This window comes from Notolepis coatsorum, assembly GCF_963971535.1.
Source record: "Notolepis coatsorum genome assembly, chromosome: 4".
Taxonomy (NCBI): domain Eukaryota; kingdom Metazoa; phylum Chordata; class Actinopteri; order Aulopiformes; family Paralepididae; genus Notolepis; species Notolepis coatsorum.
Genome location: NC_140168.1, coordinates 98,476,727 through 98,500,489, shown reverse-complemented (window position 1 = coordinate 98,500,489; position 23,763 = coordinate 98,476,727). Strand labels below are relative to the sequence as shown.

At 42.7% G+C, this 23,763-nt stretch overlaps 1 protein-coding gene across 1 annotated transcript in view; it reads left to right on the top strand.

Annotated features, from left to right (window-relative positions):
• The window catches only part of crtap (cartilage associated protein), a 32,906-nt gene extending 11,382 nt beyond the window's left edge, over positions 1–21,524 (top strand). The window contains exons 4-7 of the mRNA XM_084311785.1: positions 4,214–4,342; positions 11,093–11,238; positions 16,802–16,885; positions 19,670–21,524. Coding sequence (XP_084167911.1) covers positions 4,214–4,342; positions 11,093–11,238; positions 16,802–16,885; positions 19,670–19,714 — 404 coding nt within the window. The 3' untranslated portion in view covers positions 19,715–21,524. The remainder of the gene's footprint in view (positions 1–4,213; positions 4,343–11,092; positions 11,239–16,801; positions 16,886–19,669) is intronic.
• Positions 21,525–23,763: the final 2,239 nt, after the last annotated feature.

Sequence of the window (23,763 nt, the reverse complement as noted above, 5' to 3'; positions counted from 1 at the left end):
AAAGTTTTCAATCAGACAAGTGTATAGAACGAAGGGCTTTTATTATAACATTTCGTTGCAGTAAAATCATTATGCCTCGTTCCCTGAGGAGCGACGGTACGTCGGTAATCCACTCCGGTCTCCGGTGGGAGCTAACGTATATTAGCCGTGTTGTGACTGAGCTCTGATCAATGGCTGAGATTCAGGAAGTAAAAGCACTGCAAGACGATCCAAGGTGTGACGCGTCTCTCTTCTGACCAATCAGTGGTCTGCAATGTTTCACATGACTTTTCTGGTACCCAATAGGGTCGCTTGGAACCTCGATAGAGGAGTAGGGTATATCTGCAGAGCCGCAAGCTCTTACTTTATTATTATAAAAAAAAAAACAGCGGTGACGCGGTATTCAACCTACTCTTGCGGTGGGCGTGATGTAACAGCGATACCGCGGTAATGCGGTAATCGCGGCAGCTCTAGGTGTGATAAACATGAATTTATATATTTTCCTTGGCATGAAACAGGAAATAGTATTTACCATTAGGGACCTGCATGACGCTTCTTTCTCTATTCAATAACGTTTTACCCTGAGGGATGGTGGTCGCGGTTTATTCAGTTCAATGACGTTGTGTCTCCTATCAGTCATGCAGCGCATTCAGGCCCACAATCTAAAATATATATTTTTATTAGGGATGTCCGATATTATCGGCCGACCGATATTATCGGCCGATATCGGCAGTAAAATGTGATATCGGAAAATATCGGTATCGGTTTAAAAACAAAAAAAAACAATAACAATATTTGTTATATATATATATCCAGTGAAATTATTAGTTACCTGAAATTATTACGTTTTTTGGACGGGGAAACCCTGCATATATCGGTATCGGTTGATATCGGTTGATATCGGTATCGGAAATTAAGAGTTGGACAATATCGGTATCGGTAAAAAAGCCAATATCGAGCATATTTTTATATATTATATATAAGTCGATTATTAATTTGAATATAGAATATTCTTTGACAGCCCTACTTAACAGTTACTGCATCATCACCCCTGAGGGGAACATGGAAAGCCAAATAAATAAATAAACGTCAACTTTCCCCCACTGTACCGAAAACCCTGTACCCAACTGTGACTTCAAAACCCTGTACCGAACTGTGACTTCAAAACCCTGTACCGAACTGTGACTTCACAACCCTGTACCCAACTGTGACTTCAGAACCCTGTACCCAACTGTGACTTCAAAACCCTATACCGAACTGTGACTTCACAACCCTGTACCGAACTGTGACTTCAAAACCCTGTACCGAACTGTGACTTCAAAACCCCGTACCGAACTGTGACTTCAAAACCCTGTACCCAACTGTGACTTCAAAACCCTGTACCCAACTGTGACTTCAAAACCCTGTACCGAACTGTGACTTCACAACCCTGTACCGAACTGTGACTTCAGAACCCTGTACCCAACTGTGACTTCAGAACCCTGTACCCAACTGTGACTTCAAAACCCTGTACCGAACTGTGACTTCAAAACCCTGTACCCAACTGTGACTTCAAAACCCTGTACCGAACTGTGACTTCAAAACCCTGTACCCAACTGTGACTTCAGAACCCTGTACCGAACTGTGACTTCAAAACCCTGTACCCAACTGTGACTTCAAAACCGAGGTACGTACCGAACCGTGGTGTTTGTGTACCGTTACACCCCTAGTAGAATATTAGTATAGTAGGAAGAGTGCATGATAGTATAAGACGGTAAGAAGGTTAGTGTTTTTATTAAAACGTTTTATTTAAGATATTTTTGTGTACTGAATTGTGCACAGAGAAGAAGACGTACGTGTGTTACAGAATAATGCATGTCAAGAGCTTGTGATGTATGAAGAGGGCAGAAGGTGAACTAGCTTCAATCTGACTGAGGCTCGGACCCCCGTCACAGGAGACCGACGATGGGCAGCTCCTCAGTTGTGTCCGCTGGGACACCAGAGGGCCAAGTAAATGGGTCTAAATGTCTTAGATCTAATGTCAGTGTGTTTGTACCTCGTAATTGTCAAAATCCCTCCTCAAATATAATAAAAAAGGTGTAAATAGACCATATAGAATGACTTATGACAGTCGTCTGGTAATCCGGAGGTTTCCCGGACACTTAAACCCCTAATTGCTCCCGATGAGCAGGTCGGCACCTTGCATGGTTGCCTCCGCCGTCGGTGTGTGAGTGAATGTATTTTAGATTTGAATTTGAATTTATTCACACACACGATACAATACAATAAATATCATCATCATGGTATCATCATCCTCGGAATTGTGTCGTGTGCCAGGTCTCCCAAGAAGCTATTTAAAGCTTTTGGAGGGAGCCTGATCACAAACCGAGGCAAACAAAACATATAACAAGGATAGGCTTACATACCTACCTACTTACATACATACAACATAGATAATATTCCCAAGTATGGTTACTATTTAGATTATTCGTTCCAGATCTGCGGGCATGCTATACTTAGGCTGCACATTTGAGCTTCCTCCTCTTGCCAAAGATAAGATGCCTTTATTCCTAGTAGTATGTGCTGTGGACGGCAGACCGGGACAAGCTCAGACAGTCTGATTCATGTTATACACAACTTGATAATACATCATATTTCTTTTTATCCACTTTCTCCTTATTTTTTGCTTTTCTCCCATCCCAATTTCGTATTTCCAATTCTTCCCTCCCCTGTCTTGAACGTTGCTAGACTATGCCTCCCACTGGTCGGCTGTAGTGAGGATAGAAGCCTTGCATCACGTGTCCCCTCCGGTACACGAGGAGGCAGCCTGTCGCATCTTTTCACCTAAACAGCGCGGACTCTCAGTGGCGAGGAGTAACACGTGGGAGGCTCACGCTGCCCCCGCTACTTCCTGTCTCTGCTGTGCAGGCGTCACCCAACCGACCTGTAGGAGTCGCTGTCCACGACGTCCAAATCCCCACCCATCGACTTTCCACCCGCCCAATTGAGATAGTATGACGACTGGCCCAAGCCGCAGGCAACGCTGACTTGGGGAGTCGAGACCGGAGTCTCTTGCATTGGTGACGAGCGCAATCTCTGCTACGCCACCCAGCCGCCCAATAACTTGATACATCATAGAAGTATTTTGGTGGACATTAAAATCAGCATGCCTCAGGACACCAAAGCGAGATCAATGTGTGAGTGAATGTGTGAGTGATTGTGTGAGTGAATGGGTAAAATGTGAGGAACAAATTGTTTATCATTCTCCGGAACCCTTCGGAGGGCCAAAGATCTTTGTTGCAGAGGGACAAATCTGACCCACTGGCCCTACTTTGGCCCCCCCCCGGCCCGGCAGGCGGCGTTCATGAGGGAGAGAAGGTTGTACTTCATCCTCTCCTCTCTGCCACGACATCCAGGGTGTTTCTGCTCGGTGACGGGGCCAAGTGTCTCTGATCTTTCACCCCAACACACGGCAACAAAGTGCCTCTGACCATAACCTGCTGGTAGAACGTGCAGAGGATGGCTAACATCTAAACCTCCCTATAGCCCCCCCACTAACATCCAATCCAATCCAACTTTATTTATATAGCACGTTTAAAAACAACAAGGTTGACCCAAGTGCTTTACAATCAATCAATAATATAGTAAAAAAAACACATAAATACAATGCAGTGCACACAGAACTACAAACAAATTACGGCAGCAGACTGTAAATCTTTTTTAAATTCTAGGGAGAACAAATATGTGTTTTTAAGATGGGATTTAAACATTGGGAGCGTTGGGGCCAGCCTAATGGGGGGGGGGGGGGGGGGCAACTCATTCCAGAGTTTGGGGGCTGCAACCGCAAATGCACGGTCCCCCCTGTTCTTTAGCCTGGATTTTTGGGGACCAGAAGGAGGGACTGGTCACTGGTCAGCAGACCTCGGAGACCGTAATGGGGTGTAGGGGTGCAGGATCTCGTGAGGCAGGGTGGGCCCAGACCATGTGTTGCTTTATATGCAAACAACAGGATCTTAAAATCCTAAACTGCACAGGCAGCCAATGAAGGACATGGATGGCTAACATGTTTTCTGTTGATTTAAGGTGTCGCTAAAGAAAACGAATAGATATCTAGTTATTCTGTTTTGTTCCAATTATTCCTTCTCCCACTATCCCTCTATCGCTAACGGTGTCATTCTGTCATTCTCGCTTTCATTCTCATTATAGATATTATGATTGAATGTAGTAAAATCTCTCTCTCCCTCTCTCCCTCTAGATCACTATACAGAGGTCCTGGAGAGGAAGGTCCGGTGTGAGAGCGAGCTGACCCCAGTAGTCGGTGGTTTTGTCGTGGACAAGTTCGTGGCCACCATGTACCACTACCTGCAGTTTGCCTATTACAAACGTGAGTAGTACTTCATCACAGTCTTCATCACTACCTATTACAGTGTAATGACATTTTCTTTCTTGTTGTCAGCATAGCCTATGAAAATACTATACTACGTATACTATCATGCACTCTTCCTACTATACTAATAAATATGTCTCTAGTCTCTACTACTATGCACTCAACACTACTGTCTTCTACTATCATGCACTCGTCCTCGTCCTACTATACTAATATGTCTCTATTCCTATTCACTCAACACTGCAGCACCCAAGTTCCAGCACTGTTTGATGAACATTGTTACTCAGCTGTAAGAGTTGTACCCTTCCTGCTGACTTGTCGTACAGAACTTGTAAATCGCTTTGGATAAAAGCGTTCAGCTAAATTACTAAATGTAAATGTACATGAAAAGACCAGACTAGAAAAGACTTACCAGTATGGTTCATCCGATCAGCTGGGAAATTGGTCTTGGGCTTACACCCACACTACAGCCACAGACGCATACATACAGACATGACGCAACTGACTCCAAACAGAGGAGATAAATAATATAAAAGATACAATAAAGTACCTGTGTACATGTACAATGTACATGTCTGGCAACACCACATATATATAGTAATAGTAATAGTATAACCAAATACTGACACCAGGTGTAGCTCATTTCCAGAAGTTGTAGAACTACATTTATGTGGATAAAGGGTTCAAACTAGGGATGTCCGATATTATCGGCCTACCGATATTGGCATTAAAATGTGATATTGGAAATTATCGGTATCGGTTTTCAAAAAATTTAATTCTTCCGTGTTTTGGGGGGGGGGGGGGGGGGAATCGGTATCGGTTGATATCGGTATCAGAAATTAAGAGTTGGACAATATCGGTATCGGTAAAAAAGCCAACATCGAACATCCCTAGTTAAAACCAGTCACTGCCCAGTCGTGTAGAGCAGTGGTTCCCAAAGTCGGGGTCGCGACCCAAAGGTGGGCCGCGAGCAGCCACGGGTGGGCCGCGAGATGATTTACATTTTTTTTTTGTTTTTTTTTTTTTTTTTTTTTCAGGCCACTGAACTTAGAAGCAGGCCAGGACAGTGTTTCTAGTTGTATTCTAAAATTCTATTCTATTGTATTCTAAAATGTGACTATATGGTTTTATATTAACTTAATAAATAAACAAAAACGAAAAATCTACTTATTTCAACGAACATTTCAAACTAAATAACAGATTATGCACATAAAACGCTGAAAACAACCGAAGCAACAATAGTATCTTAATGAGGCTATTATTATTATCATTATTATTTTGCAACAAGTTAGCCCTCTCATAAATAGCACATATAAATGAATAACTAACTTGAACTAACTTAAAAGGATTGAAGTGATATTTGGCTTAAAAAATCGGTCACATGGCAAAAAAAAAAGAAAAAAAAAGCCTGACGATGTCCATTGGGCCGCGGCTCTCTGACGCCTTATTTTCTGGGCCCTGGCCTGAAAAGTTTGGGAACCCCTGGTGTAGAGGTTGAAGAAGATTGTTAAAACTAGGGCTGCACGATTAATAGAGAAAGAAATGTGAACTCTATTCATAGACCTATGCGATCTCATTTAAAAATGATGACGATTCTGACTTGAGTTATTTTGTATGTTACAAGAGACTTTTAAGTTTAAGTCGAGCACTTTCATATACCGGTATGTTATGTTTAAGTTTAAGTCGAGCACTTTCATATATGTTATGTTGGCGTGTTCCTTTTAAGTAAGTGAAATGGTGAAAAGCTGAACATTTTGATGTATTAATGCTCTACGTAGTGTTAAACCTGTAGAGGGAGACAGAGTGCAGCCCAGTCCGTTTGGCCTGACTGTTGTCAAGGAGTGCAGCTGTCGGGTCTGATCTGGGCCAAAGGTCTGGCAGCCGTAATATCCCACTGTTGATGATGTAATAGCCATTCTACTGATTTCTAATTCTATTATCCAGCCTACCTATACATGGCTCTGTCTGCCAAGCTGCCAAACTAGGAATTTTCTACTTAAGATAAGATATTCCTTTATTGATCCCCTTGGGGAAATTCAGACATCATAGCAGCATGGGGTAGGGGAGGTACAGGTACATGGTGATAGTCTATCTATCTAGGTCGTCCTCGGACGGGCCCTCCATCGGTGCTTCCAGTCATCCCGATCCTCCGTGCGTCCGGCTAGCTCGCCGGTACTTCCTGCTCCCGCATCTCTCCTGAGTACGTCCACGTACGTTAGTGTCGGACGTCCTCGTGATCGATGCCCGTGTGTTGGCTCCCACAGCACAAATTTGCTGGCTGGCAGCTCTTGGTGTCTCTGGCAGTGACCTGCCAGCCTCATTCTCCTGACTGCCACTTTCTCGCTCACCCTTAGCACCCCCCCCCCCCCCCCCATACAAGTTTGCATTAGCGACACGCTCATCCCTGTTGATGGTGTAGCACCCATCCAGGGACTTCTGCAGGGTGGGCTTCAGGGTGCAGCATTCACTGCCATACAGAAGGACAGACGCAACTGTTGCATAGAAGAAGCTGAGCTTGATTTGTCGGGGGAGGTTAGATAGTAGAAGGAGGGGGATAGTAGAAGACATGATACAGGTCATACAGTTATAGTACAGTGGGGAAGTATAAAATAAAAATAGGCAGTGTAAACATTAAACAATATAACAATATAATTAACTCGTATGAGCAAGTAATTCCTTTTTCCAACATACAAACAAGCTTTTCATTTCACGGTAGCACCGTGTAATGTTCTCCGGTCTCCTGTGCTTTGGTTCTTGGCGAGGCAGACTGGAGGGAGGACGTGAGCCACAGCGTGCAGGACGCCCAGAGCCACGCATGCTCGTAGTTCCACCCCGCGGCTGTGAGCGCTGACTGTCTGTCTGCTGAAGGGCTCCGCTGGCACTGCTGCTGCCAGGATGAATGAATGAATGAATGATTTTATTTCGGTCTTCTTTTACAAAGCAGTGTACAGTAGTAATAATAATAACGTAGTTTTATATAGCTTTTTGTATATAGGGTTTTGAGGAGTTTTTTTGAATGAGTCCAGAGTTGGGGCGTTTGCGGAGTTCTGCTGGGAGGGAGTTTATAGTAGGACATTTATAAAAAAAAAAAAAGGTAAATGACTGAAAAGGTGTAGGCTGAAGCCGAGGCTTATAATTGCCTACCCTTTTTACATTACATTATTAACAAAAAAACAAAACAAAAAAACATAATTCAGTACATAATTTAGCAAAAACAAAAGGTTACAAACGTTTTTTTTTTTTTTGTATATATATTTTATTTGTCACAATTTTAATAGTTATGTTATTATAAAATATAATTAGGATAATAATAAGGTTTTATATTTATGTATCACCTTATATTTTAATAATTTCTTAAATGTATGTATCGCACTACACTTTTAGTATTCGTTGTCACAGTTATTCCATAGTTTTACCCCCTTTAACAGAACAATTTCTTTTTATATTTGTCCTTGCCTTTGTGATATTGAAGACGCAAGTTCCCCTGAGTTTATACCGTTTCTCTCTAGTTTATACCGGCTCTCTCTAGTTTATACCGGCTCTCTCTAGTTTATACCGGCTCTCTCTAGTTTATACCGGCTCTCTCTAGTTTATACCGGCTCTCTCTAGTATATACCGGCTCTCTCTAGTTTATACCGGCTCTCTCTAGTTTATACCGGCTCTCTAGTTTATACCGGCTCTCTCTAGTTTATACCGGCTCTCTCTAGTTTATACCGGCTCTCTAGTTTATACCGGCTCTCTCTAGTTTATACCGGCTCTCTAGTTTATACCGGCTCTCTAGTTTATACCGGCTCTCTAGTTTATACCGGCTCTCTCTAGTTTATACCGGCTCTCTCTAGTTTATACCGGCTCTCTCTAGTTTATACCGGCTCTCTCTAGTTTATACCGGCTCTCTCTAGTTTATACCGGCTCTCTCTAGTTTATACCGGCTCTCTCTAGTTTATACCGGCTCTCTAGTTTATACCGGCTCTCTCTAGTTTATACCGGCTCTCTCTAGTTTATACCGGCTCTCTCTAGTTTATACCGGCTCTCTAGTTTATACCGGCTCTCTCTAGTTTATACCGGCTCTCTAGTTTATACCGGCTCTCTCTAGTTTATACCGGCTCTCTCTAGTTTATACCGGCTCTCTCTAGTTTATACCGGCTCTCTAGTTTATACCGGCTCTCTAGTTTATACCGGCTCTCTAGTTTATACCGGCTCTCTAGTTTATACCGGCTCTCTCTAGTTTATACCGGCTCTCTCTAGTTTATACCGGCTCTCTCTAGTTTATACCGGCTCTCTCTAGTTTATACCGGCTCTCTCTAGTTTATACCGGCTCTCTCTAGTTTGCTCTGGTTCACTTTCAATTCTGTCAATCAATTCACACTTTGAACAGATGTCTCGATTTACAGAAATGGCAACAATGAGAACGAGTGATTCTCACATACTTCTCAGTAGGTTGGATAATATAACCTATTCATTAGGGTTGGGTGTACCGTTCACATTTTAACCGATACTGGTACCGGTACCAGTTCCTGGAATTCGGTATCTGTACCCAACACTACAGTGCCTTTTTTCGGTACTTAACTTAAAAAAGAAAAAGTCCAAACTTCTCAATTTCAACATTTTGTTGTTTATCGTTGCAACACACCACATAAAATAAATCACATGATCATGTATTGTGTTTTTAAATGCATAAATAGCAACATTATCTGGCCATCCTCAGTAAATATGATCAAACTCCTCTGACCTCGTCTGGTCTTTCCAAAGACCCAAGAGACGGGACAGGAAGATATGTTTTTGTGGAAAAGGCTCCCTCTTGTCTAGTAATATTACACTCTTATACTAAACATGTAAAGGTACCGAAATGTGGTACAGATTGATCTAGTGCAGGGGTGGCCAACCAGTCAGAGACTAAGAGCCACAAAAAAATGACTGTGGTACCACAAAGAGCCACACCATATACCAGCGTTTCTCAACCTTTTTTTTCAGTCACGGCACCCTTCATGTGTTTATAGGTCTCACCCTCTGGCCTCTGAAGTTGCTAATGTCTTTTTTATTTGGGCCTCACAGGGTTAAAAGTACCCTGTGAGACCCACGGTTGCAAAATTACAAAATCACTTTTAGCCATTTAAAAAAACAATGTTTATTTAAAAATTTTTAAAGGGGAACTATTTTACTATTTCTTTCACTATTTGGGCACTTTTACACAATTCCTGTGAGTCTATGGAACACCTAGGTTTTTTTCAAAAAAAATGCATTGTTTTGTATTTCTAATCAAGTACTAAAAACCGCATTTTTCTACCTCAAGATCTTAAGCCGTTTTGAGGCTGGGCTCCAACCACTGTGTGGCCTGGTGCCAACTGCCACATCAACTGCCACATTATTATGCAGCTGAGAAATCTCTGACATCACAGATATGCACATTTTCAGATGACTCAGTTCAGTGAGGGTGAATATTGTGAGAGGAGAATTGGAAGAATTCGCCAATATGAGAATTAGAGACATATATCCTATTAATATAAGTCCACATAGCTAAGAAACAATAGTAAACACTGAAAAAAGCCATTTATAAGATAGTTCCCCTTTAAGCACATGTATAGTCAATTGGTCCTGTTGTTCAGCCTCACAATGCTATTTGATAGTAAATGTGTTTATATGTCCCACCCTCTGGCCTCTGAAGTTGCTAATTTCTTTTTAATTTGGGCCTCACAGGGTTAACCTCTTAAGCCCGAGATATACAGTAAAAGTGTATATTTTTAGCATTATGTTTGTTTACCAATTATTTTAACTGTTATTAGTGAAATATAAGATTATAGAAATCTTAGGGCATTGAGTCGGAAACCGGCGCATATTGACAGGAGGAAGTGGCACAGCCAAAAGTGAGTGTAGTCTTTTGAAGGAAGAGACTCAGGGCTTTCAAATTTAAAAAAACTACCCTACCCAGCTCACACCAGCCCCTGTCAATCATCTGACTTCTGGATTTACTTTTTAATTTCTCGTATTTTTTGGGATTATCTCCCACAAACCTGAACGTTATTGCCATAAAACAGAACGCAGTTCGTTTCTCTACCTTTCTGTGAACGTCTTGCAAAAAACGGTGTTGCAATATGATGAAAAATGGTGGAGAAATTTACATTATAAAAAAGATGGCAGAATTCAGTACTGTATCTACAAAACCTTCTGTTTAATCATCTTCCCTTTATTCATTTGCTTAGATTTTTCAGGTCTGGTCAATTTTAGCATGGTGTTATTTACAGTCAAAGATAATTTTTTTTTTAAATAGAATTGATATTCTCCTTTGGTTCATTACAATTTACTCAAGCCTAGTAACAGACACACTATTTCTGACACTGATCCATATATGTCCCTAGATTCAGATACCAAGAACATGCAAATGGACCATTAAAAAAAAATTGTAAATGTTTATTCTACGTCCTTATGGAATGAGTGACATACAAAAAAAAAAGTAAAAAAAAAAAAAAAGTAAAAAAAAAATAAAAAAAAATATTCTTTTTTTATTTTTTTTTATTTTTTTTTATGGATGGAAGAGCCGCACATTGACGGGCAAAGAGCCGCATGCGGCTCGCGAGCCGCGGGTTGGCCACCCCTGATCTAGTGTGTGAATCGGTACTCAGTAGTACCGATGTAATTCGGTCGGTACCCTTAAAAGTACCGAGCTCCGTACCCAACCCTACTATTGATGCCAAAAGAAAACCCACCTTCTGAATTCACCTCCCTCCCTCCCTCCCTCCCTCCCTCCCTCAGTGAACGACTTGAAGAACGCGGTGCCCTGCGTGGCCAGCTACATGCTCTTTGACCCCAGCGACGAGGTGATGAAGAACAACGTGGCGTACTACCGTTTCCATAGAGACAAGTGGGATCTGGCTGACCAGGACTTCCTGCCCAGAGCGGTGAGATGGATATGAACGCACACGCACACACACACACACACACATGGGTTTAACACACACACACACACACACATGGGTTTAACCCTTTCACATGGGTTTAACCATCTGTAGTGTGATAGTAAAGGGTTAACCTTCTGTAGTGTGGTAGTGAAAGGGTTAAGGATATGAAGAGCAACATCTCCGCTAAACACAGCCAGTTGCCTATTACACACACACACACTATGTTCTATTTAATTTAGTTTACATCCCATATAATTTTATTCAACCTCTTTATTTACAGTTGTACAGCCCTGGGCCCTCATTCATCAATAGTGTGCGTAGAACATTTCTATTTCCACACGTAAGCACGGAATGTAGAACTAGTGTACGCACAGGGAAGTCGGGATTCATCACACGGTGCGTACGCAGGCTCTATGCCCCTCCGTGTTGATGAATACCACTTTGTTCTACCGTCAATGCTCGTGCATGATTATCCATATATGGTCATGAAAATGAGGAAACACCCCCCATGGGATGTGAAATAATGGACTGACCCGAGCGGAACCCTGAGAAACTCCACGAAGATTGTTCACTGCTGTCGAACCAAGAAGACACTATCGCGTATTATGGGATAAATAATAAAAGGCGGACTTGTAAACGGTGATGTCAGATATCAACGGCTCCCTAAGACCATTGCTGCAATTCTGCCTGGACAGCTCAGAATACTAATAAAGACCGTTCGTTGACCACTGTTTGGCGTTGGTTGTGTGTCATTATAACCGTGCTGTAATATGAATGCCTTTATTACCGTAATTCCTCTAATAGTAACCGGGTCTCAAATACAAGCCGGGTCTCTATTAATGGCCGGGTGCGCTCTTGAGCTAAGCAATTATAAGCCGGCCTCCTAATACAAGCCGGGTTACTAATATACTGAGCTGCATACTGAGCTAGTTACTTGATTTCACTTTGAAAACGTTGAAATGACCAGTGACCACCTGTAATTGCACTGTTTACTATTTCATACAGTACTTGGTTTCAATAAATGAACCCAGTACATTTTACTGGGTTCAAACTGACACAAAATGTTGATTTATTCATTATGATCCGTTTGAAAATTTGAAATATAGGCCTCCCTCTTATACAGGCCTCCTCCTAATACAAGCCTGGTACCCGCTACAGTTGAAACAAATACAAGCCGGGGTTACTATTAGAGGAATTACGGTAGTTGTGTTCGATTGGCTATATGATTTTTAGAGGCATCTATTTTGTTGTCGGCTAATAAAGACCGCGCTGGAATATGACTGCCTTTTCCCGTGTTGTTTGATTGATACCCAGGGATTAAAGTTCTCCTCAATTCTATTCCAAATCGCGATGGATCTCCCGTCAATTTTCTACCTGCTGCATATGATTTCTAGAGGCATACTACAATCTATTTTGATGTCAGTATTGGGTAGCCTATATAAACAATAATAGAGAGCATATACAAGAACAATGAATCTCACTGCATGTATGATGTAGGCATGCCTTTCAATACATGAACTTGAATTCCATCATGTTTGTGTGCGGGACTCACAAGGCTGTTGTCACAATGGGTGGTACCGGTACAGTAATAATTACAGTCCACACAATATCACGATCCATGCCATAGCCTATGTTCTATTAGGACATGATCTGTGACGACAAATGTTCTAGAATGTTTGATTAAGATATCATACTCTGACAGCATGCCTATGAGCAACAAAAACGCGAACTTGAATCCCATCATATACATAGTCTGTCCACTATAGTGTCATTGCAATGCGTTTTCTATTCTTTCTTATACAGTAAAAAGGGGGAAGAACACTATATTCATATGACTTATTCTGCTTACAGCTTCGAAATTCCACTTGTTTCGTTTAACGTAAAGCCTTTTAAATATAATCAAAACGTTCCCGTGTTTCGGCGGTCTGTGCGCAAAATAATAACGAGTTGAGCTTTATGATTTATGATGAATTGAAAATGGGGGACCCTGATGTAAACAAGACGAAAGTTGGTCTGCATCCCCAATTAACAATTGTATGTACTGAGCTGTACTGTACTGTACTGTACCCATTCTGCAATCTGTTAATAAACTTTTCAATCAATCAATCAATCAAGCTACGCGGAGCGCAGTCAGTCAGTAGCCTACACCCCGTATATTCCGATAACGCTATATAAACCATGCTGCATTCATTCTGAGAGAAAGATCTATTATTCCAAATGCTATTTATAGGGTTTTGACCATAATTACACTACTGTTGCTATTTTACAATGAACTATAATGAACTACGGTTCGTACAGAACATGCCAGTGTTATTATGCACAGAAGCTCATTTCCTTGTTGTAATAATATATTCTACCACTGGGCGTCAGGTAAGTGTGGTCTGACCTGTGCGTAGATGTAAGCACGGAGTCAAGTTCAAATCGAAATTGATGAATCCCACTCTTTGCTTAGAAATGATCGTACGCACAGGGTAAGCACAGATCTGTGCGTAGAACACGTTGATGAATGAGGGCCCTGGCCTTTATTTTATTTCATAATTCTATTCTATTCTATTGTGCTTAACTTAGTTCATATTTCATTTAATTTTACTCCACCTCTTTATTGTATTATCCGTCTGTTAATGTCTGTCCGCTAAATGTTGCACCGAAAACGACCAAAGCAAATTGAAAATGTGAAAACTACTTGGCAAATAAAGACCTTTTCTGATTCTGATTCTGACACGTGCGTATACACACAGCCATGGCCGCCTAGTTATAGTTGAAAGTGGGGGTGCAAGATTTTTTTTTATTATTATTTTTTATTTTTATTTTTTTTCTCTGCAAGGGGTGGTTTGGAGGGGGTCCGGCACGACCCCCTCCACGGCAGATTTTTTTACATTTAATGAACACCTGTATGTGCAATTTCCTGCAATATAGAGCCTTCAATCTTGACCAAAATAAAGCTGCTCTTTTCACTATAAAACTCAAGTTTATATTGCAGTATGATAGCTATAATAATAATAACTTCACTGCGAGGGCTCTTTTAGCTAACGCTAGCTAGGCACGTATGATGGCCAATTACTATTATAATAATAATAATAACTTTCCCATCCTCCCAAAGCCCCTCCGGCCCCGCTCACATCCGCAGCGGCAGTACCAACAACAACAACAACAATTAATTGACGCTATCAATAGCCCCAGTGAGCGCGGCGGCTGAATGAATGAATGAAAACTTTATTTAACAGATTGCAGAATGGGTACAATACAGTACGGCTCAATACACACAATTGTTAAGGGGATGCAGACCAGAGAAAGACGTTTGTCTGGTTTACATCAGGGTCCATACTAGCCCCTTTCGTGACTGTGCTGCACCGAGTGAATCCACAGTCACTTGCTCCTCAATGGGAAACCAACCTAGATTTACCCTGAAGGACTGGTTCTGGCCGAACCGTTCGTAATACAAGTATCACAGAGACATTACAAATGTGCTCACAGTTGCACGCGGGTTTCGGACAGAGATACCGGATGGTGCGCAGGCGCTGTGATCACCCAACGGCGGAAATAATGCCGCTTTGAGCAGTTTATAAAAAAATATTAAAAATATTTATTAGCAACGCCGAGCTTTCAAACCATCCCGTATCTCTGTCCGAACCCCTTGTGCAACTGTGAGCACCTTTTGTAATGTCTCTGTGATACTTGTATAACGAACGGTTCGGCCAAAACCAGTCCTTCAGGGTAAATCTAGGTCCTTCAGGGTAAATCTAGGCAGCGCGGAGGCTCACCATACGAGAAATATTCAGTTTCAATCTGTTTGCGCATTTAGTATACAGTCACAGTGTTCGACTTACGTGATGATTTGCTCCATTTTGATGTAAACGCTGAAGAATAATCCTCACAATGTTATCCAATATCCAGCCTGAATTTTTCAATGGCATTCGAAAAAGCCGCCTCCTCCCCCAACATGTCGTATACGTCATGCCGACGAACCGTGGCCCGTGGGCACTGGATCAAACCATTAAAGTGGGGGGTCACACAATCTTTGGAAACTTAAAAACTTGCTATTAAGTGTCGTTGCGTATTATTAATTTGATTGAAATTACGTAGTTATGGTTAGATTTATATATGGGAGGGGGGGGTATATCATATTTTTCATATGATCAAAAAGTGGGGGAGCAAAATCAGACGTTTGCCCCCCCATGTTCAATAGTCGTAGAGCAGATGCTTCGCGTGCTCTATTGCGCAGGCGTCTATGCACACAGCCACGTTTTCATGTACGGTGGGGACATTCCATAGACTTATATTCACACCTACCCTGTTTGGTCCATTTTAAGTGAACCATGGTCCCTTTAAATCAATAGTCCGTTTCGTTTTGGAGAGGTGTGAACACAAACCAAACTATTGTGAGTACCAAACAACCGAACCATGGTCCTCTTGACAAGTTGGGACTCGGTCCGTTTCAAAGTGGAGCATGGTGCGTTTTGCTGCTGGTGTGTGAACACAATCGAACTATAGTACCTAATCTAGGAAGCAAAGTAGCCTACAGTGCATTGCAGTGTGCGCTCCGTAGTCAGACTCGCGCCGCGCGCGTAATGACAGTCTCTCTCTCTCTCTCAACTCGACTACAAATTAGGTTTGCTCAAAAAAAGGACAGTGTACTGTGAACTCAAACCAAAATCAAACAATGTATCATTCTCACATTTGGTCCACCAGAAAGTCCGGACTATCCGTGGACTTTCAGATGTGAACACGGCCTTACATTCATTCCCTAACCGCTTGCCCTGACCTTAACCCTAATGACTACATGCCAAACCCTAACCCTTGACCTATAACCTTAACCTAACCCTAAAATAGCCCCTTCACTGTGTGTGGGGGTCCAGCCAATGTCCACACAACGACAAACACGGTGTATATTCCATATTTTTTATTTCACCACAAGACAAGACACAGACACGAGCGACAGTGGCTCAGGAGGTAGAGCAGTCGTCTGGTAATCCGGAGGTTCCCGGGTTAGTTTCCCCCGCTCCTCCCGGACAGCGTGTCGAAGTGTCCTTGAGCAAGGCACTTAACCCCTAACTGCTCCCGATGAGCTGGTCGTCTCCGCCGTCGATGTGTGAGTGAATGGGTCACATCTGAGGAACGAATTGTAAAGCGCTTTGGATCAAATCTGCTATATAAATGCATTTGCCATTTACAAGCACATCTTTGTGTGTGTGAAACTGGCCCCCGTAAATGTCCAAACCCACCCACCCACCCCCTCCTAATCCTAATGTACAGTTTCCTCCCCCTCGTATATGTATATATTTTCTGTTAGGATCTCTGTTTAACAGTACTGTATATTTGTATGTCTCAAATGTAACAGTACTGTATATCTGTGTCATAAATGTCATGATATATATCTGTATGCTGTGTATGTCATAAATGTCACTATGAATTGAAAATGGGGGACCCCGATGTAAACAAGACGAAAGTCTTTCTCTGGTCTGCATCCCCTTAACAATTGTGTGTATTGAGCCGTCCTGTATTGTACCCATTCTGCAATCTGTTAATAAAGTTTTCAATCAATCAATGTGTGTGTGTGTTGCAGGAGGCTGTACGGTACTACAATCAGACCACAATGCAGCTACAGATGTTGGAGTTCTCCATACTGCGTTTGAAGAGTGATGATGAGGTATGTGCTGCCTGTATTTACATATTCATGTGTGTGTGTGTTAATTAAGCATTACATGGTTTGTGAACAATAAACCATGCCTAGGGGTGGTCGTTAGACCCCCCTAGGCATGGTTTATTGTTCACAAATCACGACTGCAAGTGGTGTAATGCTTTTATACAACTGCCATATTCATCCAACCTTATTGCTATACAATAAACACACATTAATCGAAGATTTATTGAAAAAACCATCCGCCAGAAAAAGTAGTTCCCACAACTACAAAAAAGACAAGTTGCCTCCATGTGGAAGCAGCTTGAAGTGCATCCAACCAACTAACACATCCAACTGTGTATTATTGGAATGATTGAGAGAAGTTGCCTCATGTGGAAGCAGCTCGGAAGTGCATCAAACGGATCCAACAAACTAACACATCCAACTGTGTATTATTGGAATGATTGATTGAACATTTTATTACCAGATGCAGAATGGGTACAATACAGTACGGCTCAATACACACAATTGTTAAGGGGATGCAGACCTACTTTCTATAGAACTTCATTCTTCGATGCTTCTTTTATAGAAAGTAGGTAAAACAAATTAAAAAGTTTTCTTTGCCCTATAGGAAAAAAAAGTTTTCTTCGCCCTATTTTTTTATTAATTTTTTTAAACCTACTGTAGAGGGCCTAAACTTAACCAGTTGGAAACCAAGCGTAAAGTAATAAAATTAGCAATCAATCAATCAATCAACTCAATAGGCCATGCTCACTTAGAACAGCGCAGCACCCAGTTCTCTCTCAGTCTGACTATCCCCCGCGTAACGTTGCAGACAGGACAGGAGTGTGTGTGTGTGTGCTTGGGGTGGGTGGAGACTGAGCCAGCGTAGGACAGTGTGAGAGTGAGGGCTGCAGAAAAAGAAATTGAAAAAAAAATTGCAAATTAATCCATCAATCAATCCGCGATTTTTCTTTTGTTACACAATTATTCAAGACCCATCAATTACATCATCCAACATTGTTTAAACGACTAAGACATTCGCTGTGACAGAATCGTTTGATATTTAGTCGTTTAGTCGCTATCAACATATCCATTTGTAAAGATTATTGTCCACCTTCTTGTGATCCGGCGGATTGATGTGATGTGATTCGGTTGTGGGCGGGTCCTGGGCCAGCAAGCGTGGACTGATCGCAATACATACGTGTAAATGGACTGTTTCAGCCAATCAGAATCGAGAAATTTGCATGCCGTTGTATAACCTTCTGTAGTGTGGTAGTGAAAGGGTTAAGGCTCTTATATACTCGAAAGCTGACACGTACGCGCACACGGCTGCAGACGCGGCTCTGTTTATAGTAAATGTTTGGTGTCTAAGTTGTACGTGATCCACACATGCGCACTAGGATCACCCTCCAGGCCAGTGATCCACACGTAGGTCCGTGTGCAGTCGGCGCGCATATCCATGGGGTTTATCCGCGCGGGCACAAAATCTGGCAGGCACGCGCGGACACCCGTGCGGACGTCACGCATACCAACGAGCACCCGCAGGGAGAGAGAGAGAGATGGAAGAGAGGGTTAGGGGAGGGATGGAGAGACAGAGGGAGGGAAAGGGGAAGAGAGGGTGGAGAGGGAGGGAATCTGGCCTTTACCATCAGTGTGTGTGTGAGAGAGGTGCTCTCAGAATGTTATCTTACGTTATGAATGTTATGAGTGGAGTGAGGATGGTGATCTAGCGCCTCGACACAAACCCAGATTCCCATCAGTTATGGTTTGGTTCAGGTTGTGATGCCAGCTCCTCTTAAATGTACAAAACCCAGATTCCTCTGTACGATCACATGACCCCCTGCAGTACAATGTGGTCCCTGTGTTTACAAGGCCCGCACTACCGGGGACGGCCACGCGGGGGCAGTATTACACCGAGGGTTTCAATAAGTCAGCATTAATGATCCAGCATCAGGACTTGGCACACACACATGCCATAGAAGTTGAACGGATAGAACAGCCATTCCCGCGGGACACCTTGGACCTTTAAACACCTTCAAATGGATGATGTCATAGAACGCTCATCATTTGGATGAAGGAGTGAACTTTACACCCTGACCTAAAATAGAGATGGATACAAAATAAAAGTTTAACTTTGCAGCTTGGCCGTTTAGTGACAACCAACTTTCTGAACCTCATGCACTCTAGACAGGTTTCTAGAACAACGGGGTTCACATGCTTTCGAGCAACACTGTACTTGTTAGAATAGAATAGAAATCCTTTAATAATCCAGAGGGAAATTCGGCACTACAGATCGCTCACATTAAACAACAATAAACATTTAGGTAGTCAATAGGACTAAAATAAGAATATAATAATATAAGAATAAAATACGGTCCGGGATACATTCTGCTATGTATATACATTCTAAAATCTTAAATATAAACTATCCAGCCAAAGATATACAGTAAAATGTACAGTAATAAGTGTAAAGTGTCCAGGAAGATTGTGAGAAGTGTAAAAATGTTAAGTGTCCAGGAAGAAGTTGTACTTATTTTATACCCATTCTTATGTCTGCACTTTATGCATTGCTTTTATTCTGTCAACTCGCTGTATGCAAATTGTATGCCTATGTTCATTTTATGCTATTTGCTGTCAAGCACTTTGAGCTGCAATCCATGTATGAAAGGTGCTATAGAAATAAAGTTATTATTATTATAAATGACCTCCTGATTCTCTTTACAATATTGAGTACTTCAACTGTATGTTTAAAAAGTTTTTAAAACTCAATACAATTTATTTTGTGTGTGTGTCTGTGTGCGTCCACAGGGGGAGGTCGTTTCATTTATCGACGAGTTCTTGGATGAGCAATAAAAGCACACGTTGGAAAAAACACTGAAGAAGAAGAAACAAAAGACTGAAAAACCAATGGGAACACAAAACGACGCCCGCTCGCCCCGGATCATATTTATTGGGTGGTTTCACAGGCTCCAACTGGGTCTCGCTGTTAGTTGTATTTCTACATGCAGTTTGTTACCGTGACTATTTTTATACTTAAAAAAACTCTGATGCTCTGTGCACTAAATGGTACAATACACAGCAGGATGGGACGATGAACCCAAAACATACCGATACAGACGTTATGGATCTTTTATCACCTCGTTTTTGCCAGTGATCGGTGTGTCGGGTGTTCCTCCATGCTTGATTCTGTGCCCTTTTTTTAATTGTATGACAACCAATCACATGTTAACTTACATGTTATATGTATGTTTCACAAGAGGGACAACAACATGATGGGAGTATGTGATATTTGTCCGTCGCTATATCTATGCGCTATCGTTACCGAGATGATGCGATTATGGCTTCCAGGCCAAGCCCTGCTACATGGTATAATATGATGTAGGCTAGGATTCTAGGGCAAGGATGAGTCAGTGTTGTCATAGAACTGTTACAAAATGGCTTCTCCTTGCGGGAACGGTTCTGTGGCCACGCTGACTCATCCTCCACCAGCACGAGATGTAGCGCTGGCCCCCCGGCGCCGCTCTTCTGTGCGCGTGTTCCCTCCTCGTCTGTTCCCGCTAGGACGTCTGGATGCACTGATGACACTTCGTCACGGCCAGAACTCGGGCCAATAGCGCGTTCCAATCCGATCCATTACTTTTGACTGAACGGTCAAACTGAATTAGTTTGGGGTCAGTGGACAATATGATTTTATCATAGGAGCCATTTTCCCACCGTCACAGAGATCCAACGTCTTTCTGTAATGCCAAGAATAGAGAGAACCGAGAGGCTTTGTTGTGATTTCTGACATGTTGTGCATGGATCAGGTGTTACTATTGGGGAATTCTCTTGATACTTGATATGTTTTAGCCTGGTATCGGCCCCGATATCCAACATCGCTATCGGTGTATCCCTGGTATGATGCTGGTGATGATGATGATGATTTTTGTTTTTCTTCCAACTTGTTTGTGTTGTTTTTAATCAAGTTGTCTGCCGTCAAAGATAAATAAAAGATGATCTATTGTTTTTTTCCCCCCAATAAAATCACATGTCAAACTGGGAATACCTCTAGTGATGTAATGGTGGAGTTTATGGATCTATTGAGATGGAGTTTGAGTTTTGTGAGAATGACTGTCACTGCCGTACACTGATTAGGACTCGAGCATTAATAAAGAGGGTTTGGGAAGGCTTCAACCTGCATTCTTTATAAATTACAGATTACCTGTTTAGAATATACCTCTTCAAATGAAGAACCATATAATTCCATTTTGAATATTTTTTTGGACAGCCCATGTATTTTCAGCTGTAAAGTGAATCCAAATGACTTGGGAGTGTGAATGTGATATATTACCTGAAAGTACTCAACCTCTACTGTCTTTAACTATGAATGAACACAACACTAACTTACCATCTTTAGATAATAAAGTATTCAACCTCTACTGTCTTTAACTATGAATGAACACAATTAACTCACCATCTTTAGATAATAAAGTTTGAAAACGGTGTTCCTCTGTGTTAAATGTAAGTAATAATATGATTGAATATAACTGCACTTTAACTGTTCCACAAGAGGGCGCTATAGGCGTAAGGAGATGCAGAGCAACTGCGGAAACGCAGTTCTGTACAGTTCCGTTGTAGGTGGCATTCACGCAGCAGGGCGTAAGGGAATGTTCCCTCCTCCTCTGTCACTCTAGCTCTCACGGAGAGCAGGTCTCGTGGTGGAAATGTACATGTGAAATAAACCACGCCAGTTAAGGCTAAAGAGGACCTCGTTGTCATGACCAGTTATTTTGCTCCCCAGGTGACTGTCAACAGGTTATGGGCCCAGATCACGGAAGAGCAAAATAACGATAGCTAGTTAGCTGAAAAGTTTAGGCTAGTTTAGCAGCGGGAGAACCGCGAGATGCTAAAGCTAAGCTAACGCGCAGCTAAGCTACAATCAAAAGATAGCGACCAGAAGAAGGAGCAAGTGGCCCACGTTTAATGGAAGGGCAGAAGAATACGAGCTCTGGGAAGAGCGGATGTTGTGCTGTATGCACGGAGTGGGGCTGAAAAAGACAATTTTGACGGGCCTCACGGGAGAAATAACGGAGGACGCGCAAGCCCTGGATACAAAGCTGAATGCTGACGCATACTGCGAGCTAGCACCACTCCTAGACAACACGAGCTTGGGGCTGATATTACGGGACACAAAGGACAAAGGCCGAGAGAGTCTAAAAGTGTTAAGAGAACACTACATCGGCAGAGGTAGGCCCCGGATTGTATCCCTGTATATAACTTTGACCGCGCTGAAGAAAGCTAACAGAGACTGTGACTGAATACGTCATCAGGGCGGAACAGATCATCACGGCGCTCAAGAGTGCAGGAGAAACACAGAGCGATGGACTAATGATGGCGATGGTTATGGACTACCGGAGATGTATAAACCATTCACACTGTTGGTGACACACAGTTCAGTGGACATGTCGCTGGGGGAGTTCAAGGCCAAGCTGCGGAACTTCGAGGCCTCAGAAGACTCAGACCCGGTCGCCAAAGAGGCGGGAGAAAGGGTAATGAAGGCCCGGGCAGCGCCAAAGAAAAAGACCGGACCCCTGACGGAGATGGCGTGTTGGCGATGTGGAGAAAAGGGTCACCGAAAAGATAAGTGCATAAAAACCGTTTGGTGTAGTTTCTGCGGAACTTCGGGACACGCGGACAGAGTGTGTAGAAAGAAGTGCGAACAGAGCGCACGTGCAAGATGGCGGCTGTGTGTAAGATGGCAGCAGCGGTGGACGTGAGGCGAGTCGAGACGACGCCCGGAGAGCAGCGGGAAGAGAGGACTTCACCTTCGGGGCGCAGATAGCATACGTCAGCCAGTCAACGCAGAAGCAGCAGGTCCAAAGGAAGGGACTGATCGTGGACACAGGTGCGTCGTCCCACATTATCAACAACAGGAACCGATTCAAGAACTTTGACAGCACCTTCGAGCCGGAGAGACACAGCATGGAGCTGGCAGACGGGAAGCGCACATTCGGGTTGGCGCAGGGGAGAGGAGACGCACAGGTATGCCTCATAGACAGTGAGGGGCGCCGGTGTACAGTGACGTTGAAGAACGCCCTATACCCTCATTCCCACAAGAACTATTCTCTGTAAAATCTGCTACTGCAAACGGTGCCAAAGTATTCTTCAATGAAGGTAACGATGTTCTTGTGGAGCCTGACGGTACGAGGTTTAACATTGAGGTGTACAAGAGAATGTATTATCTACAAACAGAATGTAATGAAAATGATATGTGTAATGTCAGTCATGATATTCAGACATGGCATGAGATCATGGGTCATTGTAATTACGAGGATATACTGAAGCTGCAGGCGGTGACCCATGCACATTAACGGTGAAAACCATAGACCTAACAAAGAATGTGATGTGTGTATAAAGGGAAAGTTCACTCAAACAAGGAACAGAGGTCCCACGGAAAAGGTAAAGACACCACTTGAGCTAGTTAACACAGATCTAGCCGGTCCAGTAAATAATGAGTCCATAGGTGGCTTTAAATATGTGCAGTCTTTCACAGATGTGTGTACAGGGGCAGTGTTTGTTTACTTTCTCAGAGCAAAGAGTGACACACTCTAGGCCACAGAAAAATTCCTTGCAGATGTAGCTCCGTATGGCAGCATAAAATGCTTAAGGTCCGATAACGGAACAGAGTTCACAAATAGAGAGTTCCAGTCACTGCTGAGAAGGAACAAGATCAGACACGAGACGTCCTGTCCTTACTCCCCGCACCAGAACGGGATAGCAAAGAGGGAAGGACGCACTCTTTTCGAAATGGCTATAGGTGTAAGCTAATAGATGGTAACTTATCTAAGAGTCTATGCGGTACAAGAAGCCGCTTACACCAGAAATCTGTGTTTTAACAAGCACACTGGCACCACCCCGTATAC